This window comes from Zonotrichia leucophrys, chromosome 17, assembly GCF_028769735.1.
Source record: "Zonotrichia leucophrys gambelii isolate GWCS_2022_RI chromosome 17, RI_Zleu_2.0, whole genome shotgun sequence".
Lineage (NCBI taxonomy): Eukaryota > Metazoa > Chordata > Aves > Passeriformes > Passerellidae > Zonotrichia > Zonotrichia leucophrys.
Genome location: NC_088186.1, coordinates 102,285 through 122,577, shown reverse-complemented (window position 1 = coordinate 122,577; position 20,293 = coordinate 102,285). Strand labels below are relative to the sequence as shown.

The window sequence follows — 20,293 nt, the reverse complement described above, 5'->3', positions numbered from 1 at the left end:
TCTTTGTACTCTTAAGTTTAGAGGATTTTTAGCATCTCTGCTAAATTATGAGAATGTTGGTGACTGTATTATAACATACTTTTTCCTGAGATTATTCAAAACTTACTTAGCGATATGAGAATCACTGACAAATTAGTCAGAAATAGTGGTCATGTTTTTTCATAGCTTAAGACCTACACTAATGGCCTTTTTTTAAAACAGGTAGCATGTTTTCAAACATTGTGCTGCTTTGGATGATGATGATAAATTTAATCTTAACTAGACTGTGTTCTCCTTTACTCTGGGCAATTCAACAAGTTACTGACTGTTGTTTTGTGTGGATTTGTCTTTGAAAATTTTATGATCTCTATTTTCTCTGTAGCTTTTGAATCGGAAAGACAAGACCACCTTTGAGAAGTTAGACTATTTACTGTCTAAGGAAGATAATTATAAAAGGACACGAGAGTACATCAGAAGCTTAAAAATGGTTCCTACAATTCCATATTTAGGTGAGTGTGAACAATTACCTTATTTATCTGTAGCTCATTGACAGACGAGTGCTAATGTACCATGTTGTGCACCTGAAGAACCCTGTATGTAGAAGAATGGTTCAATACATTTCATATTTGGGAAAATTAGATCAGTTTGAGATTTTTGGGCTATACATATGTTTACGTACTTTTGGAAGGAGTTTTTCTCTCAGGTGCTGAATAAATATACATGTAATTCAATGTGAAAATGTATTAAAAGGGAGACCTGCAATTAAAATGCTGTCCAGCCTTGATATTGTCTCGTTTTCTTCTGTGGCGTGCACAGAGTAGCCATTTGATGAATTGGTTTTTTGGTTGGTATTTCACCTAGAAATATTTTTGCAGAAAGGTTATTGTTAATGAAGTAGTACAATATAATGAGCTATTTTCTGGCTTTATTAGTGATTTAGTCAGATGCTAAACTGCAGCTAAAAAGAATAAATGTTTTTAAATTTATGACCCTGGGTAACAAGAGATCAAAAATTCTGCTTAGCCTTCCTGTGCCAGAATTGCTATCTGTATTGCTAACCCCTAATGCCTCAGTAGATTTATCTTCTGTGAACATTTGCACTCTTGCTTTAAGCACACATAAACTTGCATGTGCAACACCCAGCTGGCAGGATTTCTTCAACCCTGTCCAGTACCACATTCTTTAGCTTGAATTGAACATGGTAACTTTTACCTTCGGTAGATAAACCCTACCTTGTTCCTTACACAGCTTGAGACTACTCCTGACATTATGGACTTCAGTCATTATCTGTTGCCTTCACAGTAAATCTTCAATTACCTCTCTTCCAAAAGGAAGAGTCCTTGGATTACTTGATCATGTCTTGTACAGATGCCACTTGGCATCCTTGACAACTTGCCTGGGCAGCATTTCAGTCCTGTATCCTTTTTTTAGGGGAAGAGGGTGCACATGAAGTGTACTGCCTGCAAAATTTAAGATAGAAATGCAGGTTATATTTTATACAGTTAATTCAGGAAGCTTTTATTTAATAAAACTGACCACCACTCCTAATGGTCATACTTTTAAAACTGTGTTGGAAGCTTGGTATCAGTTACTGAAACTGCTTTGTAAATAATTTCAGATTTGAATGAATATTTAGCTTATCAAAAGAGAATATTCAATTGAGACTCGTTTCAGTGAATAAATGTCTTCGCAAGGAAAGACAGCATTACTTACAGAACAGCTTCTTTATTTTGTGTAAATGAACAAGTAGATCAATAGATGACTTTAGGAGTAACTACTGAATATAAAACAACTGAATTGAGAATTACCAGGAGTGAGGATTTGCAGAGTTCTTGGGAATCCTGTTTGATGCTGTAGAGCCTCTTCTCTCACTGCAAGAAATTTACATGGTTGTGAGAGAAAGGTTCTTATTTCATCTGTGGAAGCCTGAGATTGTTTGATATGAGCTAGAGGACGTACTGGGAAATTAAAATTGCCACTGAAGTTTTCCAGTTACTCTGGTTTATAGAATTAGCTCACAGTCGTGTGTAAGAATTGTTTTAATACTACCCAGGTATTACAAAATCATTCCAAGCCACTTTTATACAAGATTTAAAATATTTCTGAAATGAATATGTGTATTACAAGCCTAATAAAAGACTTGGGTAATGAAAGGAAAAAATCTGCATGTTTCCTTCCTAATCCAACTTGAATCTGAAATTCCTGCTGGTCTTTAGCCAATCTCCTTGAGACTTTGAATTCTCCTGCATATGTTGTATCTTGTTTCATACGAGACCCTCTTCCTGCTGATGGCAAAGACTAGGCAGTATTGCTCTTCTTGTAAAGTAAGGCTTTCCCTGCATTCTGAGAGGTGCAGCTGGACATTTTGTGTAACCAGATGAATACAGGAGACAACTGCTGTTTCGTTTCCAACCTCAGGCTATAATATGAGAGACTAGTATTTACTGTGTTTAAAAGTACCTGTTAAACATCCAACAGTTGTTTTGTTTTCAGACAGGTCTTTCAATTTTTAAAAGGGAGAGAGAAAGAAAGAAAAAAACAAATCATGAGATTGGCAAGGCTATGATGTGAGCTGTTGGAAGTGTTTAGCCACAGTGCGATTTAGGAAAAAATAGCACTCACATTGTTTTGAAAATTCATGGCTGTAATTGCTTGTTATAGTGTTTTCTTGTCTTCACTGCTGGTGATCTTTTAGATTGTCTTTGTATGTCACAGAACAAACAAAGTTGGGTATGATCTTATAATCTATAGATTTGTTGCACTGTTTGCTTCTTTTCCACTTGGAATGTAACAGTGGGGGTAATTATGATAACTTTGAATGATAATTGAACAGTTTCAGGAAAGAATTTTTTGGAAATGTGTATACAAAAGAATAACTAATTGTCTTCTCAGGTTACATCAATCTTGTGACAGCCTTTTGTCTAAATGCTATAGGTGGAGCCCCATTGTTTCATTCCTGATACATAGATAATGTATTAGTTTGACAGCATCTTCTTTACACTTCTGAAAAAGGTAGAGATATTTCAAAAATTCAGAAGAGCAATGTCAGTTTCCTATAGCACAGCTTGAAATAGAAATTTACAGGAGAATTGCAGTTGCTAGGGATCTTCTCTATAGGGCTGCAATTTCTCTCTTGCATAAAGTCACCAAATGGGCTTTTGCTAATGATAGGAAAGTGTATGGTATGGGATTTTTAGACTGCATGGTTGCCAAAGGTGTACATTTGGGGAGCAATGAAGTAATGTAATTGAAAACTTTGGAAATAATTAGGGAAATGGGAAAAACTAAGGCCTTTCACAGTTTGTAGTAATGTCATCTACTACAGTAGGTGGACCTAGTGCACCTGTTGTGTATGTTTTTTGGTTTTTTTTTTTAAATAAGCATAGTGAAATCTGTAGTTCTGCCAATGTACTTGCCAATAACTTCACAGTATAAGTTCCAAATCCCTAATGTTTAATTACTTTTGATGTGCCAGGCTCTGTGTTTAAAATGATTTTATGCAAATATACTAATTTTATGTAAAAAATTTATAAGTTCTTTTCTCACATATGGTATCTCTAGGTAATCATGGATTGCTGTGCATTATCTTTTTTAATTACATGGATGAGTATCTAGGTAAATGACACACCTTTTAGGTAAAAGGTTAAGAAATATTATTATTTTAACAAAAGACTGTCAGCTTGAATGTGGGTTTAAAGCCTATTTTGAGTGTATACTATGAAGATGCATTTCCAGCCATATCTCCAGCTACAGAAGAGCAACTGTAATAGCTTTTCTAGTGGATGCCTCATCTTGAGATCTGCACAGTGGATACCTGAACTTCTCTGTGTTCTTTCCTCAAGGCAAGCATGAAGTAGCCTTAATGCTAGTAATTGTAAGAGTATTGCAGCCAGGCTTTAGGGCTAGTAGGTGCATTTAATATTTCTAATCTAAAATACAAATCTTTTCCAGAATTGAGTAGATAACCCCATGGAAGATAAAGCTTGAATACTTTTTGGAAAATGTGAGTGTTTCATATAACCCTCAAAAAGTTGCTCCTCCTTGGGCTGTGTGGAAATTCTGTATTTTTTTCAGGTGAAAATTGTTCTGCTTTTTTATGTTACAATATTTCAACACTTCACACACATCAACAGTGGTTGCATACAGAGTTTGTTTGAATCAGAGGCAGACTATTGTGTAGTAGTCTGAACTACAACAAGATGAAATCTCAACATGTCAAAATAACATTTGGTACTTTATTAAGGGTTACAATATTACAGGGGTAATCTAATATATTAAAAACCCTACTTTGAGTTATATACAGCACATGCTACATCACACATCATACTGTGGTAAAGATGTGATGAGGTAATAAGGGAAAAGTATGCAAACACACACAAACACTCAGTGTCATACAGGTTGACCAAAAAATATGTTGAACTTCTAGAGGCTTTCACTCTGCCTCTTTTATGCATTCTTTAACTTGTATTTTTGTAGTAGTTTGTTTGTTTGTAATGGGTGTGTTGACAATGTGTTACAGAAACCTATCTCAGAAGAATATTAGAATTACTCCAGTCTGTATTTCATAAGTATGACTGACCTCTAAATATGAGTAAATCTGTTTAATAATTTGACAGTAATAATTGTGAAATATGTTTAAAATAACTTTTTTGCTATGGATAAGTTCTCTATATAATTTTTTATCTAAAGGCTAAGGTTATTAAATAGCTTATAAATTGGTATCCATCATTTGCCTGCAAAGTTGGATAGACCCTTTAATTTATATCCAGCCATTTCTGAATATAGAGGCTACACAGCAGGTAATCACTGAAGTCGGGTACAAAATACCGTAACAGTTGTGTAGTATAACTTGTTGGCTATAGAGCACAGAATACCTATTATAAATCTGGATTAATTTCCATATGTAAGTAGCTACTTCATTTTGGTAAGAAATACTTAATGCTTTTAATCTAAAATATTTGAATTAATGGTGAACTTTTGTAGGAGCAGATTATTTAAATGCACATAGGGAAGGGAAAAGGCCAGATTTATCAAGACAATAATGGTTTGAGTATCTGCTCTCAGAACTGAATTATGTAGTTCTAACTTTATTCATGGTAGTTAACAAAGATTACATAATCATTACACTAATGTACATATACCAGCTACCTAGTTCAAAGGATATGATTCCTGTGTCAAATGATTGCTTATAATAACAATAATAATAATAAAACTCTTACTGTACAGTTTGTAGTATTTCCTGTATTTGAGAATATTTATACATAACATACAAAAATACTTAAATGTGGTGACAATATTTTTATCATCCAAACTTAATTTACAGGGAATAAAAACCAGGAAGTTTATCTACAGTTTTTATCTAAACTGCAAGTTCCAATAGGACCAAGAGGTGTTCTGAATGTTATTACAGTTCCTTTTCTTCAGCTCTTTTTCTGGGGATGATTCTTGAAAATATAATATACAAGCCCTCATACCTTATCAATAAATGTACAGTATCTTACATTCCTCATTTCTGAAAAGATAATTTCAGGTAATAAAATCATAGCTTTATGTGATTTTTAGAACAACAAAGCAAACCAAGAGAAGAGTTATTTCAGTGAAATGTGTTAGGGTTAGGTCTTATCATCATAACAACTTTCTTTAGTGAATATGATCCTCCCCGGAATTCAGCCCAGTAAACACCATCCTGATATCGACTGCGGTAGTGTCCTCCACGATACCAGACTCCATTGAGATTTGAGTGAGCACATGCATTGTACCACCATCCTCCCTTCTGGTAATGAGCACAGTTACCTGCAAAAGAAAGCTCCAGTTCAGGCTGAGAAGTAAATGAAAACTCTTAAAGCAAGCAAGCAGAGTACCAGACTTCACTGTCTGGATGGTCGGCTGGTTGATCTTGGCTTTTTTTAGTATGTTTAACATGTAGGTATCCTGTGGTACAAAGTGAACTTGGGCTTCTTCATGAACCAGCTAAGTAGTTAGGTTCTACAGATAGAATCTTTTTTGTTACTTTCTCTTGCCTGAAAAATCAGCGGGTGTTACCGTGTCAAGTAACCATTCATAGTGTATTTTACAGACCCTTGTCTAGTGTAAAAACTTTTAATTTTGATGTTAGTATGTACAAGGGCTGACACATCAGTTTGTATTTCATAAGGTACTAATTGACAAATCCCTTTGTAAGTGCAATTTTTTTTTTTTTCTGTATTTATGACCATAAGTAATTTTCCTTTTTCAAAAGAGATAAAAGGGGGTGGCAGGGGACAGGGATGTAAAGGCAAAGATGGCAAGGCAGCTGAGAGGGACCTCCTACCTGTATATACGTCGTGGTCCCGGTCTAGCGTGGTGAACTGTTTGCCGTTGTGCCAAGTGAAAGAATCTCCCGCATTGCCGTTGTAGCGTCCCAGTCTCAGCTTGTAGTACTCACTCTCTGGCTCCAGTCTGAAGCTGGCATACTCAGCAAATACTTTTCGACCTGACCAGTCTTCCATTGTTATGAGCAGTTTGTAGTTGCCTTGATTTGTTAACCAATAAATGTTTTCTAATCCAAGCCAATATTCTCCATCTATATTACCAAATCCTTGCTGTAAAGGAAGCAAGAGAAGTAGGTTAATATTCTGCATCTGTGTTAGTGGTAAATCTGAGTGTATTCTTAAGTAGAAAACTGCACTAACTTATTTTATAGAGACTTCCTCTTCTGGAAGGGTAAACACACAAGTTCTTTTTCAAGTAGGCTCTTGGCCAGACTCTTAAACCACCCGTTTAAAGTAACTTTATCAGTAAGTTCTAGAGGGTGGAAAATACTAATTGGCTCTCTTGTCCTAACCTTGTATGTTTCCCAGTTCCTGAAAAAGTTGACAGAGCCGTCCAGCCGTCTCTGAATGACAGTCCAGCCACCGGGGTCATGCCGTTGGTCACACCAGACCTGCATAAGCTGGTTTGTGTTTTCTGGTTTTACAAGATAGATGGAGCTTGTGTCATGGCCGTCTTCTAATGCTTGTAGACAGTCTCTCCAGGGCCCTGTGTCAAAACAGAAAGGCTCTGCATCAAGCTGCCACTGAGCGTTTCTTTAAAGCAGGGCAGTATTTGAGTTGGTAGCTTTTTGTACTAGTTTGGTTTCACTGAATAGCATATTTGTTTTTCCTCTTATTAAAGGACGAGTATCCACCAAGTGTTTTCAAACCAATCCATTTATTGTAACATTATTTCTGGAACATTTCATAATGAGTTACTGGTAAAGGTAGATTTTGAAAAAGAAATACTTTTAAGGCAGCTGCACTGGTACTTTTGCCATCAATTATATATTCAAAGAAACTAAATAGGAATGACTGCATAGATAAGTAAGAATTTCCTTTAGCAAACAAAACAGTAAGTTTTGATTCTGTCTTTGAGAAATTGATTCTGTCTTTGAGAAATTGATTCTGTCTTTGAGAAATTCTTGATTCTGTCTGAGAAATTCAGCTTTTTTGATCCCCAAAAATGTCACTGGCACAGGCATTAACTGTGGAAGCAACAACATAAATTCAGGCTGTAGGTCTTACTGCTGCCACCTTAATAAATTACAAGGTAACATGGAAATTAAGATTTTTTTTTTTTCTTTTTAACATAGGGTGCTTGTGAGAGAAACTTTATATAAATGACAGGACTCAATATACTTTGAATTCACAGAAATTGCAGTTAACATAGTCTTGTTTTCAGTTCAAGAGAGTCTCTAAAGAGCTCATGCTTTTTGAAAGTATCTTATATTCCCATTTTTTTCAGTAAATTGTCTCCAGTGGTATAATAGATTGTGTTGATGATCCTGAGATATTCAGAAATATCACCTGCCTTGATTCCTCAGTGGAAGAGTAAAGTCAACAAGAATCATCAAGATTAGAGATTAGAGCCCCTGGATTGATACTCCCTGCCCACTGAAGGAGTAAGGCTTGTCAGATTGTCTGACTAGGAGCCTTACTGAAGCATACAATGCTATCAAGAGTAATTTCTATTTTAAATTATTTCAGTCCTACTGTTTTTCGTATTCATTGTCCAACACTACTAATGGTACTCAGCAAATGCGTTAGAAATAAATTAGTTTTATAGAAATAATCTCAGTGTTTTGGAGATTAAAGCACTGAGGTTTTGGTATTTTTAACTGTTTTAATCAGTAAGTCAGTGTACAGAGAGGAGTTCCAAGTCTTTGTTCTGTGGATGCTGTGTTCTTGTTGCCTCAGTCATAATCAGAGACTGTACCTGGAGCTGTGCTTACAAGACCCTTCTCCATTTCTTTTGGGGCTGTTTAGATTTCTGTCAGTTAGATATAGATGCCATGCTCTTGTCACACCATGGCATGGCTCTTTATGAGAGGTGGGGAAAAAATGTTAAACCAGAGCAATTTAAATTATTAGTGCTCATTATTTTATCACAATGTGTAGTGGCACTGACTAAAAACAAAAAAGTAAGTAATTATTGAAGAACTTCTAAACAGTCGAACAGCTTTGACCTTGTCTTTGTAAAAAAATATATAGCAGTACGCAATGTAGTATTTACGCTTTCTTTTATGGCACACAGCAGCAGTGCTCTACTCCACGTGAATCTTTTTTCTGAAAGTGATTTAAGATGAACTATTAGAAGTACATCAAAGTAGAATTTGCTACTACTTTTTAGTGACAAGTACTTTTTTGTCAGGTAGTAACCTTTTCAAAATTTTAGCTAGGGTATTTTCCCGTGAAAAAGTGAGAGCAACCTGACTTTCAAGGGAGGTAGTTTTGATAAAATTGTCTTTAGGGAGTTGTAGAATCACAGAAAGGCTTGGGCTGGAAGGGATCTTAAAGTTTGTTTCATTCCACCTCCTTTCCACAGGCATGGACATATTCCACCAGACCAGGTTGCTCCAAGCCCCATCCAGCCTGGTCTTTGACACTTTCAGAAATGAGGCATCTACCAAAAAAAACCAACAAAAAAACCACAACCAGAAAACAGTGTGAACAAAGTTAATAGTGAAGCTGCTTGAATGCGGGTTTTATTACTATTAAGACTGTAATAAGTGTGTGATAGAGAGAATACTGGTCTATTACTTTTTGTGAAGGGGAGACTTTCAACAGATTAATAGAAGATATTTACTATTTTTGTATTTCACTCCTGTTTTCATTGCACTGGTTGGCTGTGATCAGGTGCAGGCTTTTCTGCACTATCTTTGGCAATTCTGTGAAAATACTGCTTTGTAGCAAAATGATGTAGAAACTTATAGACTCAAGAGACTCAGTGCTTACTTGCTCAAGTTTCTTTCATTGTGAGTATTTCCATGGAGAAACAATACAGGGGTTGTTTGGTTTTGAACATGTGGCAGTTGCATTATTGGGTAGTCCTAAAAGTTTGTTGATGTCCTTTGGAATATTTTGCAAATAGCCATGAAATATATTGAGTGCAGTTCCCCTGCATTACTCTATTTCAGTTAGCTCTGAGTTCAGAGATCTGTGACTCCCTATCTTTTTTCTGAAGAAGGTATGTGTTGTCCACACAGGGAAGAGCACTGAACACATACCTGACTGGGTGTGTGTTCGGGTTTTTTGTTTCAAATGGCGGACCATAGTGAGTCCTTTGCCAGTTATTTTGTTATCACGTAGATCAGTTGATCTGTAATGTGATTTCACATCATCAAATCATGCTTGTGGCAGAACTCCTAAGACTCTTAATAAGGGCTGTATAATATCCTGTTATTATTCCACCACTTACTTCCTTTTGCTTCTGTCTACGCACAAGTGTTCCATATAAAGTAAGGAGATACTTACTCCTTTTTTAATTACACAAGGACATTATCAGATGCTATATCAAAAAACTTGTAATAATTTCATATGTTTACATAGTGTCAAACTCCTTCAGATGTCATGAATTGTAGCAGCTCAGTCTTGAGCAAAGTAAATAAGATTTAGATTACTTGAACTGTAAGATTTTTCTGAAAGTCCTTTATCTTATGCATGTAATATAAATGATGAGTTTGTCTTAGCAAAGTAACATGAGAAAAATATGTGGGGCTAGAGTGTCTTAGACATTCATAGGTTTTTTTTCTCTTTCTGTGTTTCTACTACAGCATGTATGTAAAATTCACTAGCTAAATAAATACTGACTACAATAAAAATGGTGTCCACTGCATATTAGCATAAAATAATGTAAATGTATCAATAATATTACTTACCAGATGGTTTATCAGTTGAAGTTGGAATACTAGTAACTGCAGGCATGGTTGGTAAGGTAGGTGGCAGAACCTTTAAGTTCTGATCACTCTGAATCTCATTAGTAGATATCTGGTTATTAATGCGATTGTAAGTAGGAGGCTGGTACACTTTAACTGGTGGTTGTGGAGTTTGTGGCAGTGGCTTTATGGAGGGCATTCTTTGACAATGTTCTTCCAGCTGGGCAATTATTATTGTCTGATTGTTGGCGATTGACATCAAATGTTGATACTTGTGCTCTAAGTCTTTGTATTTGTTTGCAAGCTGCAACATGTCTGCAGTTTGGTTCAAAATCTTATTTTCAAGTTGAGAAAGTTCTAAGGCGTTGTCACGTTTTCGGATAATTTCATGTAATAGCTGCATGTAGAGTTGTGTGACACGAGAATTCATATTTCTGCTCTCTTTTCTTAACAGTTTAACTTCATTAACAATTCCACCATCCACCTCTACCAGTTGCTGAAGAGTTTCTATTTGTCTCTTTTGTTTAAGAAGTTCATTGTTGAGTAACTGTAATTCTTGTTTATTTACCCTGTTTTCAAGCAGAACTTCAGGCTCCTTAGAATTAACACAAATGGCACCTGTCACTCTCTGCTGAGGTACAATAAAGGTGTAAGTGCATTTGTCCTGTGTGTCAGTGGAACGCTTATACCTATTCATATAAATGAATTCTTGAGCTTTTTCCTTGTCATTGCCTTCAAATTCCTGTGTTTCACTTGTAGTAACTCCCACAACAGTTACTAGTATTAAACAGATGAATCTTGTTGTCATCATGATCCTCTAGTTCCGGTCAAATATTCTTCTGCAAAGAATTTAGTAAAATCTGTTTTAAAATAAATGTAACAGTAATGAGTAGGAAATAAGTGTGAATTTACAATTTACAATTATTCTAAAACTTACAAAATAGTACATAGTAACTATTTGTACAAATGAGGTCCAGCATCAACTTGTGATGATTAAAGGGGGACATCATGAGGAGTAGTTGTATCTTTCTGTGGTCAGAACTGTAGTTACTAGTTGCTAGTTCATCTAAAGCCTGCCAAGAACCATAAGAAAGTAAGCAATAAATACAAGGATTTTAAGATTCCTTTCTTCCAGGCAAATACCACAAAAGTTTCCAGGATTGGCGTTTTCATTTAAATATTAATTACACTTTCCATTTTTTACAGTTATAAATACAACCTTTAAATGTAAACATAATGTAAGTTAATATATGTATTAATGCTGCTAAAAGTTCTAAAAATATCAAACTGTTAATTTGCAGTATTTTAGAACTGTATATACATTGCAAGACATACAGCTTAGGTGACATGTAACAATTTTACTTTATTCAGCAGTATTGAATCTCCATTGCTTTAAAAAAAAGGAAAAACTTCTTTTACATTGGTCCTTAATAACTGTAAGTTAAAAACTCTACTACTCAGATATAATAGGCAGTAAAATCTGTTATTTTTCTAGACTAGTAGAATTTATAACTGAAACATTTACTGTGACTCTCACTGGAGACGGTCTCTAAACTCAGCCTAGTCATCTCACTCCAGAGTCCCTTCTTGAAAGGAGAAAAGTAGCTGCATATGTGCATGGTGGACAGTGGCAATGCATGGTGATTTAAATCAGCTGGTAGTGTCTACTGGCATACTGCAACAGTTGCTCCTTGGTGAAATTGCCCTAACTTAATTCTCCATGCAGATTCATATTCAAGGTGGACAGCTGAGGCCCTCACAATCTCTCAAAAAATAAATCAATACCAGAACTTTGTGGGCAACAGTAGACTTGGAAATATGGGCTTAGCATTGTCACTGCTGCCAGAAATACCCTGTCACAAACCACTCTCTTATCAGCTACTTGATCAGCACTTTGATGTCATGTACTTCTAAAACTTTTTCATTGTTGATTTTTAATGCTCATGTGTATATGCAACCTAGTTTTCTTAAATAAAACGAATGAAAAATGCAGTGTTGGAGTTTTTTCAGTGCATAAAGTCAGATACTTTTAAACCAAGGTGTAGTGTTGCTGTAGCGTTATTTCTTTGCTTCTAAAATATTTCTCATGGAATAATCATTGAATATTTAAGTATCTATCACCTTACTGTTTGCTCATCTCTGGTACATTAGTTTTTTTAAATTGCATGAAATGGTGATAGTAACAGCTGTGAGAAACTGGAGTGAGTCCAGCTGGGTGTACTCAGTACTGAGTACACCCAGCATGGCTAGCTGGAGGCTGGCAGACATGATGAATGAATAGCAGCAGAAAGAGAGAGGTTTGTATAGCCTCCAGGTGAGAAGGTAAAGAAAGACACACATTCAGCTACTTAAAGGGTGTTTGTAAAGAAGATAAATTCCTTTTGGAAGTGCAGTGAAAGTATATGGCGGATACAAATTACCTCAGGAAAAAAATGGGTTTTATTTGAACTTCACTGTGAGGGTGACTGAGGACTGAAGCAGTCACCCAAATAGGTGGTAGAATCTCCATTCCTAAAAATATATGAAGTTTTGATTTAGGTAAGGCTATGAGCAGGCTGATCAAATGCTGAAACTGTGAAACTGGACTTGCTCTGTAAGACGAAGATAAGGTCCCATCCAGTCTAAACTGGTTTATGATTCTAGGCAGCTGCAGACTTTTAAGAGGGTTGTGGTGGTTTTTTTGTGTTTTTTTTTTTTTTTTTAATGTCAAGCTAGTGCTGGATATGCATCCTTTACTATTCTTACTGAGAAAAGTAATGGTTGTCATTTGTATTTTTCTGTTTTTATGAAATAAACAATAGATGTTTCTGCAAAAGATTCAAAGTGACTAGAACTTAATCCTTCTTAAAATTTTTTTTATATACTTTTGCCTCAATTTCTTATTTGGAATAAACTAATTTTAATTTTGCAAGTAGAAAGGAGTTGTGCTGTACAGGACTTTTCAAAAATCTTGAAAACATGTCAGATAAAAATCTGGAGTTTGACATGGTTTCTGCAAGTAAAGCATTGCTATTTGGAGTCTTGGAAAATAGGGAACATAAATTCACCCCAGACAACTTTAACTTACATAATCAGCATTTGCACAGCAGGTCACACTTGGAAAACCTGGAAGTTTTCCAGGCCTCGTGTTCCTGCACAGATGACTGGTTTCGCAAATGTTTCTTGCATATAGATATAAAATAGTTTTATTTTGCTGTTGGAGTTCTAATATCCTTCCCCCCCCCCCCCCAACCTGTACTTATGGTGACTACTGAAAAGAAGCTCTTTTTTTCCTCAGAGTTCACTTCTGTCTGTTGCAGCATCTCATATGAGCATCTCTCTGCTTTGAGTATGGCTTTGGGGTGCCCATACTTTTCTGAGCTGAAGAAAGAGCAACATGTAACAGATTTTTCTCCTGATTTTTTAAAGAACTGTGTAAGAAAGTAATGGGCCAGAGTTCATCAGCCTCATTATAACGTAGCATCTCAACGATCATCTAGTCCCACTGCCTGACCATGTGAGTGACCCCTCTCTAGGAAGCCTATTCTAGGGTTTGACCAGTGGTTGCAGATGGCAGGCCACCAGTGAATGACATCAGCATAATTAGACTGTCCTGAAATGTTTCTCTGTCATGATCTTTCCTGCATGTCACCTTTTCTAAGATGTTCTTCTTATAAGAAAAATCAGTGGAAGGAAAGTGACATTGGTTAGAGAATGCCCCAGTACAAACAGAAACAAGAATCATACTGTCATCTGCTGTCTTCCTTCCTGCAGTCTGTATATGATAACTTTGTAAGTCTCTCACTGTTTGTACTTGTTTGGTTAAAAAAAATGTGTTTAGTATCAGGCCTATTCGTTGCATATTGGGAACGACTACATGAATAAATGGCATTCCTTCCTTTCTGCAGTTGGATTAAAATGAAGTTCACAACATGGTCATTTGAGCAACTCTCAATGATTAATCTTTCATGGACAAAAAAGCTTTCTGGAATAGAGAAAGTAGGGAGGGAAGCCAGAGAAACCATTTTAAGAAAGGATTTAAGGCTTTTTTTAATACCTTCCTCTTTGAGTAGCAGAACATCAGATTCTTAGGATATTACAATTCCTTCCCAGGTGAGAGGAAGATCATATCTGACGTCTAGGACATTAACTTCCAGTTTTCTCCTGTGCCCTGTAATTGCTGACACTCCTTGTACTTGACTGCTGCCATTGCTTGCCGATCACGCAGCTCTTCTGTTTCTCTGGCTCCTTTCCCCTTGCCCTCTGCCAGTAGCTCTTCTGCAGGGGGGACTGAGTGGAAACTATATCACTAGGGCCATATTTGTTCCCAGTGCAGAATTCCACTTGGGCAGCTGTAGACTTTTCAATCTAAAAGCACATTTGCAGGTTTGAGGGAAATTTTCATTATTACTGGAGATACAGCATTGTTTGTCTCTTATCCTCAGGCATACTGACCAAACTTTAACACACAACCATACAGGTGAATGAAGCACATTTAAAAAGTAATTATTTTGGTTAAACAACAAGTTGAAGTAATTTCATTATTTTATTTCTAGATTCTGTTCAAGATGCATACTCATAAAAGCATTTTTCATAGCAACTGAGTTGGGGCAAACTTGCCCTAGTGCAGATGTACCTCAGTTTTTTGTATATCTACCCTACTTGGCAGTATATTTCACTTTTTATTGAGGCCAAATACTTTTTTTTTCTCCTGTTTGTCTTTTACCAGTATAACTGCATTTGTATGAAAATGTTTGGCAGCATTGTTGTGTGGCATATAACTGTAGCAGCTTTATACTCCTAGCCAGCACAAGTGCTTTAGTTAAAATTTTGGCTTGTATACCAGCTGTTTGCCTATATATGTATATAATTGGAAGTAGGTGGTTTGCTTATTCATTGTTTATCCAAGTAAGGATATTTCCATGATCTGGTGACAAAAGAGGAAATAAATTTTCTGAAAGGGATATTGGATGTTTCAGTACTTGATTGCTTTTTCTGTCCTTTAGAGAGAAAATGATAATAAAATCTTATTTTGGCTTTGCTTTGAAACATTTTTCTGTCCTGTATTCTGTCTTGTTTATATGCAGCTTTTCATTAGCCAAAATGTGTTGCCTTTTAATTTTTACAAATATCTTGAAATTTATGTACTTCAACAGGATTTCAGTATTTTACAATATTAAGTTGTAGAAAGGTTCATAATGTATTGTTTAATTGCTATTGTGACCCTAAAATTATAAAGGTAAAAATATTTCCACATGAAAAAATTACCATTTTGTAAATATTAATTTCTATTTTTAATTAGCTTGCCTTAAGAGGGAGCAGTAAAGGTATCAATGTCAGCACAATGGTCTTTTTGGGTTTCAGCTACTTAAAATTTGCATAATATTGGATAATCGAACCTGTATCTCTTTTTTCATTATTTGTTGGTTTTGATGCCATGCCTAGGAGGATCTCATTCGTACTAAAGAGACAGGCTAACTGTCTCAGGTTTTATGAAATATTTTGCCTGTGGGATTCTGTGTACAAGTGAAGATCTGTCTCCATGAGATGAAAAATATTACTTAAAATAATCATAGAATCATTAAGCTTATCTGAAAATGCTGCCAGTAGCTTTTCAATGCTATGGCTGGTTTTTGTTGAATGAAATTTGTTCATAAAAGAGACACTTGCCATATTACTCTGGAAAGAAATGTGTCTATGAAAGCCTGAGTGTATAGTATCAACATTCTCATCTCGATCTCAAGTGGTTTTGCAATGTTGAGTCTTTCAGCCATTAAGAGATTGGCATTTTGTGTCTAGGAGTTTATACTATGTCCTTTTTATATCTTTGCTTTTCAGTGTCCTGCGAAAAGTAAGAGCAGGAAGACTACTGGATGGTGGCTGAGCACTGAACTTTATTATGTGTTGCTTAACATTACAAGTCAGTTTAAGGAGGAAAGGTTTTGATACTTAAGACATTACCTGTACTATAGCATTTTGGAAAAGTACAAAAGCAAAATAACGATCTGTGTGAATCATGCGTGGAACACCTTAACTAAGACAAATATGAAAAATAATTACCTGGATGTCATACCAGAATAGAAATTTTGTATCTTAAATTGCATCATTATGGCTTATTTCTACAGATAAGGAACATAACAGATCCCAGTAGGTAAAAGTAACAGAATTGCTTCTTGCTGCTGCTCTTGTATTTCTATGTATAGTGAACTGCAACAAAGCCAGAGAAACATAGATGTGACATTGTGATGCAGTGATCCATGGACAGGCAGCTTTCAAACGTGATCCATGGCACTCTCGCTACCCTTGGACACTGCTTTACAGAGAAGGCAATTTTCTGTGCTAAAACTCAGATGTTACAATAAGAGCATTTCTGGGGACTTGAGTAGCTATTTGGATTGCAGTATAGTTGAGTTTGCTGCAAAGATAAAAAGCACTACCTGTTTCTTTTGTAGAAGTGATAGTGAGAACCTGGTATATGAAGAACACAGCAGCAAACTTTAACAAGTTAGAAAGATTTTTAGTGGCTTGTATGCTGCAGCTGAGGAACTAAGGATGCATTAATAGTTTACTGGGCTATGATAGTTATTGTAAACAAGGTGATGCAGTAGGTTTTCTACATTACTTACTCTTACACGGAACGCTCAGAAACTAAACTAAAGCAGAATTCTCCATTTAAGTCATTGCATCTTAGGGATAACAACTGTTGTTTTTACAATAATCATTGTCACTCAGCCTCCCTAAAAAGGCTCCCATAGTATTACATACCTTGGAAGTTAATTTCAGGATTGTGGGGTTAATTTCTTTTAATATTTCACTCCATTTTCTGTGTAGGGTTTTATTTTTGTGGTGTGAGTTGGGTTTTCTTTTGTAATAGGTGACTTCCATTTAATTAAACAGTGGATAAGCAAGGTCTGACACTCACCATTTATTTCCATCTCTACAAATTGCTCTGACTGAGGAAGGGCTTACAGTCTAGAGGTTGGATTGTTTAAGAGTTCATGTAGGTCCAGCATGCCAGAACTGAATGCACTATAATTAGTCTCACACATCAAAGCCTTTCAGAATACCCAGATAGGTGAAAAACACATACATAAAAAGGATAACACACACACACTTTTGCATAACACTCGTATTTTCTGAAATGGTTGCTTTGACTATGAAGAAAAAAACTATACCACACATACAAATGAGTTCATTCAGCTATGCTAAACCACTGTTAATCACTGTTTTTTGTGCTGGTCATATTTAATAAACAAGGCCAGGAGTCCTTTTGATGGGCTGTCTTTTCCTCTGTACCTCTGATATGCCATCTTCTGTGCAGAATCCTCAGGCACTGAGGCATATAAAGGAGGCATGTTCACAAAAGGCATAGTGTTAACTAAGACAGCATTTATTCTCTAGAAGATAAACTGCTGTACTTTATTGTGAATTCATACATAATTTGATAGCTGTGCATTCTAAAGAAGAAACATGAATAGCTAGCAACACATCTTCACTGTTTAATACTTTTGTCTTTGATAATGAAAGGTATTTTTATATTAGTGCAGTTTTACATTTTTATTGCATTATAAAAGCAAATGAAGCAAGGGTGTTGAAAATGTAAAATCCTGCTATGAAAAGATCAGAAGGCTTGGTTTTGCATTTTTTTAAAACACATCTTAGGTTTTTGCTTCTACAGAATCCTTTGATAGCCAGTGTTTGTGGACTTACAGTTAGCTGGCATGTTCCAGGCACCAAGCCAGTAATATGATCTGGATTTCACAACACCATTGTGATAAGACAGACAAGCATGAATTTTTTGAATCTGCATGCTTTCCTACTCCCTGTCCCTTGTCTTAGAGGTCATGCTCTGTTTTTCACTCCTTTACACGTTTTCTTCCATGGAATTATGTTAAATTATCCTGTGAATTTTTACCTCTCAAAGGTAATCTTAAAACTTAGTGTGAAATTTGCTCTTTTCTAAGAGGAGGGACGTCCACTGCTGCAGGGTTTCTTTTAGAATAAGCTCACGTCTTAGCTTTTCGATGAAAAGTATTGCTGTGAAAAATCTAGTGATTTTTTTTTGTTGTTTTTTTGTTTTGTTAAAGGAAACAGCAATTCACAGTGAAAACACAGCACAGTAATATGTAGACCGCATTTCTCCATGTATTGGAAAAAACCTTTAAAGCTGGGCTCTAAATTTTAAAGTAAATACATAAAAAAGGGCTGACACGTAGTAGCATGCAGTGCTAGTTTATGAAAACATGATACTGAACTGAATTGAAAAATTTAACTCCAAACTTAGGGGGGGAATCACTTTTGCAGTTTTACCACTAGTTCCTTCCAGTGGAAAAAGTGCCACACTGGCATTAACTAATTAATTCCTTTAAGACACTTGAGTTAGAATACATTCTCTTGTCAGATTTTCTGCCCACTTAAAACTGAAATTTTAGTTCAAGCACCAGTTCAGTTTTCTTAAAAGGTAATACTTTTTCTAATGAGGGGATTGGATGATTAAGCCGCACATCGGAACGAAAGTGTCTTCATGAGGTCTTGGAAAACTTTTGTTTTGAAATACTATCGGTTGCTGCAAGAAACTGCAGAAGTTTATGTATCTATTGTTGCCGTGTAACTTTCTTCAAGTTTTGGCAAAAACTTCAGTTACAAGAAGTACAAATATTCTTCTTGATTACCAAGAATTTTAGTTGTTTGTGGATTGTTCTTTGTGCTTTACTAAAGTTCTGTCATAGATGTGGAATGTAATTACTGAAAGAAAGCACTGCTTTTGTTGTTGCTTCCCTTAACAGTGGCCTCACCTTATTTTCACTTAATCCAATCACTACCAGAAAGTGCTCATACTGTGTGTGCTCATATGTGTGCATGCACATTGTCCGTAACAGCCTTTAAAGAGATTCATATTTTAATAAATGTGACTCATTTAACCCATGAAAAATAGCAGTTAGACCATGTAATACTTTGATGCCTACATGAATGTACTCATAAATGCTAGTTTCTTTTTAATTTTAAGTTTTTGTGAAATACTTCAAATATTTCCTTTATAGACTGTTTAAGTATCAGAAAGTTTTGTATCTCCCTAATCGGACATGAGTGTAAAAAAGACTGAATGGAGGTTTCAAAATCTTTAAGACAGATATTCCTTTAGAAAATAGTATGTCCTAGAAAAATTCTTGGATGGCAAGTTTAAGGTAGTGTGAAGATCAAAGAAAGGCGCAAAAATACGATTAAAAAAAAAAGTCGTACTCTTGAAAATAATACCAAGGCTTTCACTGCCTGGCACATAATGTCTCAGCTACATTTACAACTTTTATTTTAATATGTGACGGATTTTTGTTTAGGGTCGTGGGTATTTTTTTGTTCTTTTGAAGTGAATAAGCAGGCTTGCTGCTTTATCTTAGGGAGCAGTCCTACTCTGATAAGCTTGCATTGGCTCCCTCCGTGCAGCGGGAGCTGTGAGCCGCGCGTACGGAACCCGCCGCACCCGTCCGGCAGCCCCCGGCAGTGCCCGTCCTTACCGCGGCTGCTCGGCTTCCTCGCTGCGCTCCTCGGCCGCTCCCGTCAGCAGCTGCCGCCGCGGCCCGACCGCGGTGACATCGCCTCGGCGACCCGCAGTCCGCGTGCGCCGTGCTGGGACCAGACGGGACGTACTGGGGATTCTTTTCCTCTTCTGCAGTTCTTTTCCTCTTCTGCGTTTTTCTTGCTCAAGACCGTTCTGGGCTGCGTCCCGGTTCCGAAGCGGCACGTTCCCGCGGGGCGCTCGGCGCTCCCGGCCGTCCCTTCAGGCAGCCCGGAGCTGCCTCATTTGAACCCCTCCTCTTTGTGGCAGGCTTATCCTGGCCGGGAAAGGGGGAGAGAAGGCAAAGCAGCGGCGAGCTGCCGGGCGCTGGTTGGACGGGCGAGCTGCCTCCGCCCCCGGGCAGTGGGGCTGCCGGGAGGAGCTTCGTGCCTCGGCCACCCTGGCTGAGCCCTCCCCGCCCGGGCTGCGGGACCGGCCTCGGGGGAAGCCGAGTTTCAGCCGCGGAACAAGGCACATGCGGGGTTAAGGGGAAACTGGGGAGACCGCGAGCAACGCCCGTCCGCTTTGTTAGATCAAGGGCAGTGAGGGTGGGTAATTGCACGGGACTCAGCCCCAAAATGTCGGGGGCCGGGGGACACTTCCTGCCTTCGGAT

At 36.9% G+C, this 20,293-nt stretch overlaps 2 protein-coding genes across 5 annotated transcripts in view; one reads left to right on the top strand and one right to left on the bottom strand.

Annotated features, from left to right (window-relative positions):
- RALGPS1 (Ral GEF with PH domain and SH3 binding motif 1) overlaps window positions 1–20,293 on the top strand; it is a 76,430-nt gene that overhangs the window by 14,876 nt on the left and 41,261 nt on the right. For both annotated transcript variants that reach the window (XM_064727395.1, XM_064727394.1), the window contains exon 10: window positions 362–488. In XM_064727395.1, the coding sequence (XP_064583465.1) occupies window positions 362–488 (127 nt within the window). The remainder of the gene's footprint in view (window positions 1–361; window positions 489–20,293) is intronic.
- On the bottom strand, window positions 4,201–19,983 carry ANGPTL2 (angiopoietin like 2). Of its 3 annotated transcripts, none has more exons than XM_064727396.1 (5): window positions 19,639–19,983; window positions 10,151–11,007; window positions 6,803–6,996; window positions 6,290–6,560; window positions 4,201–5,772 (listed from the first exon to the last, which is right to left on the bottom strand). In XM_064727396.1, the coding sequence occupies exons 2-5, from the start codon at window positions 10,956–10,958 to the stop codon at window positions 5,573–5,575; spliced, it is 1,473 nt and encodes a 490-aa protein (XP_064583466.1). In that variant the 5' UTR covers window positions 10,959–11,007; window positions 19,639–19,983; the 3' UTR covers window positions 4,201–5,572. The 3 variants fall into 3 exon arrangements, with proteins under 3 accessions (XP_064583466.1, XP_064583467.1, XP_064583468.1); XM_064727397.1 differs by having other exon boundaries at window positions 10,151–10,986; XM_064727398.1 differs by lacking the exon at window positions 19,639–19,983 and adding an exon at window positions 11,085–11,238 and having other exon boundaries at window positions 10,151–10,986.

Bases quoted from the DNA above. Each gene is read 5' to 3' on its own strand.
- ANGPTL2 (XM_064727396.1), bottom strand. From the start codon at position 10,958: ATGATGACAACAAGATTCATCTGTTTAATACTAGTAACTGTTGTGGGA. The intron at 6,997-10,150 runs GTAAGTAATATT...GTTTTGACACAG, and splicing joins TTCAACTGATAAACCATCTG to GGCCCTGGAGAGACTGTCTA. The intron at 6,561-6,802 runs GTTAGGACAAGA...CTTCCTTTACAG, and splicing joins GGAACTGGGAAACATACAAG to CAAGGATTTGGTAATATAGA.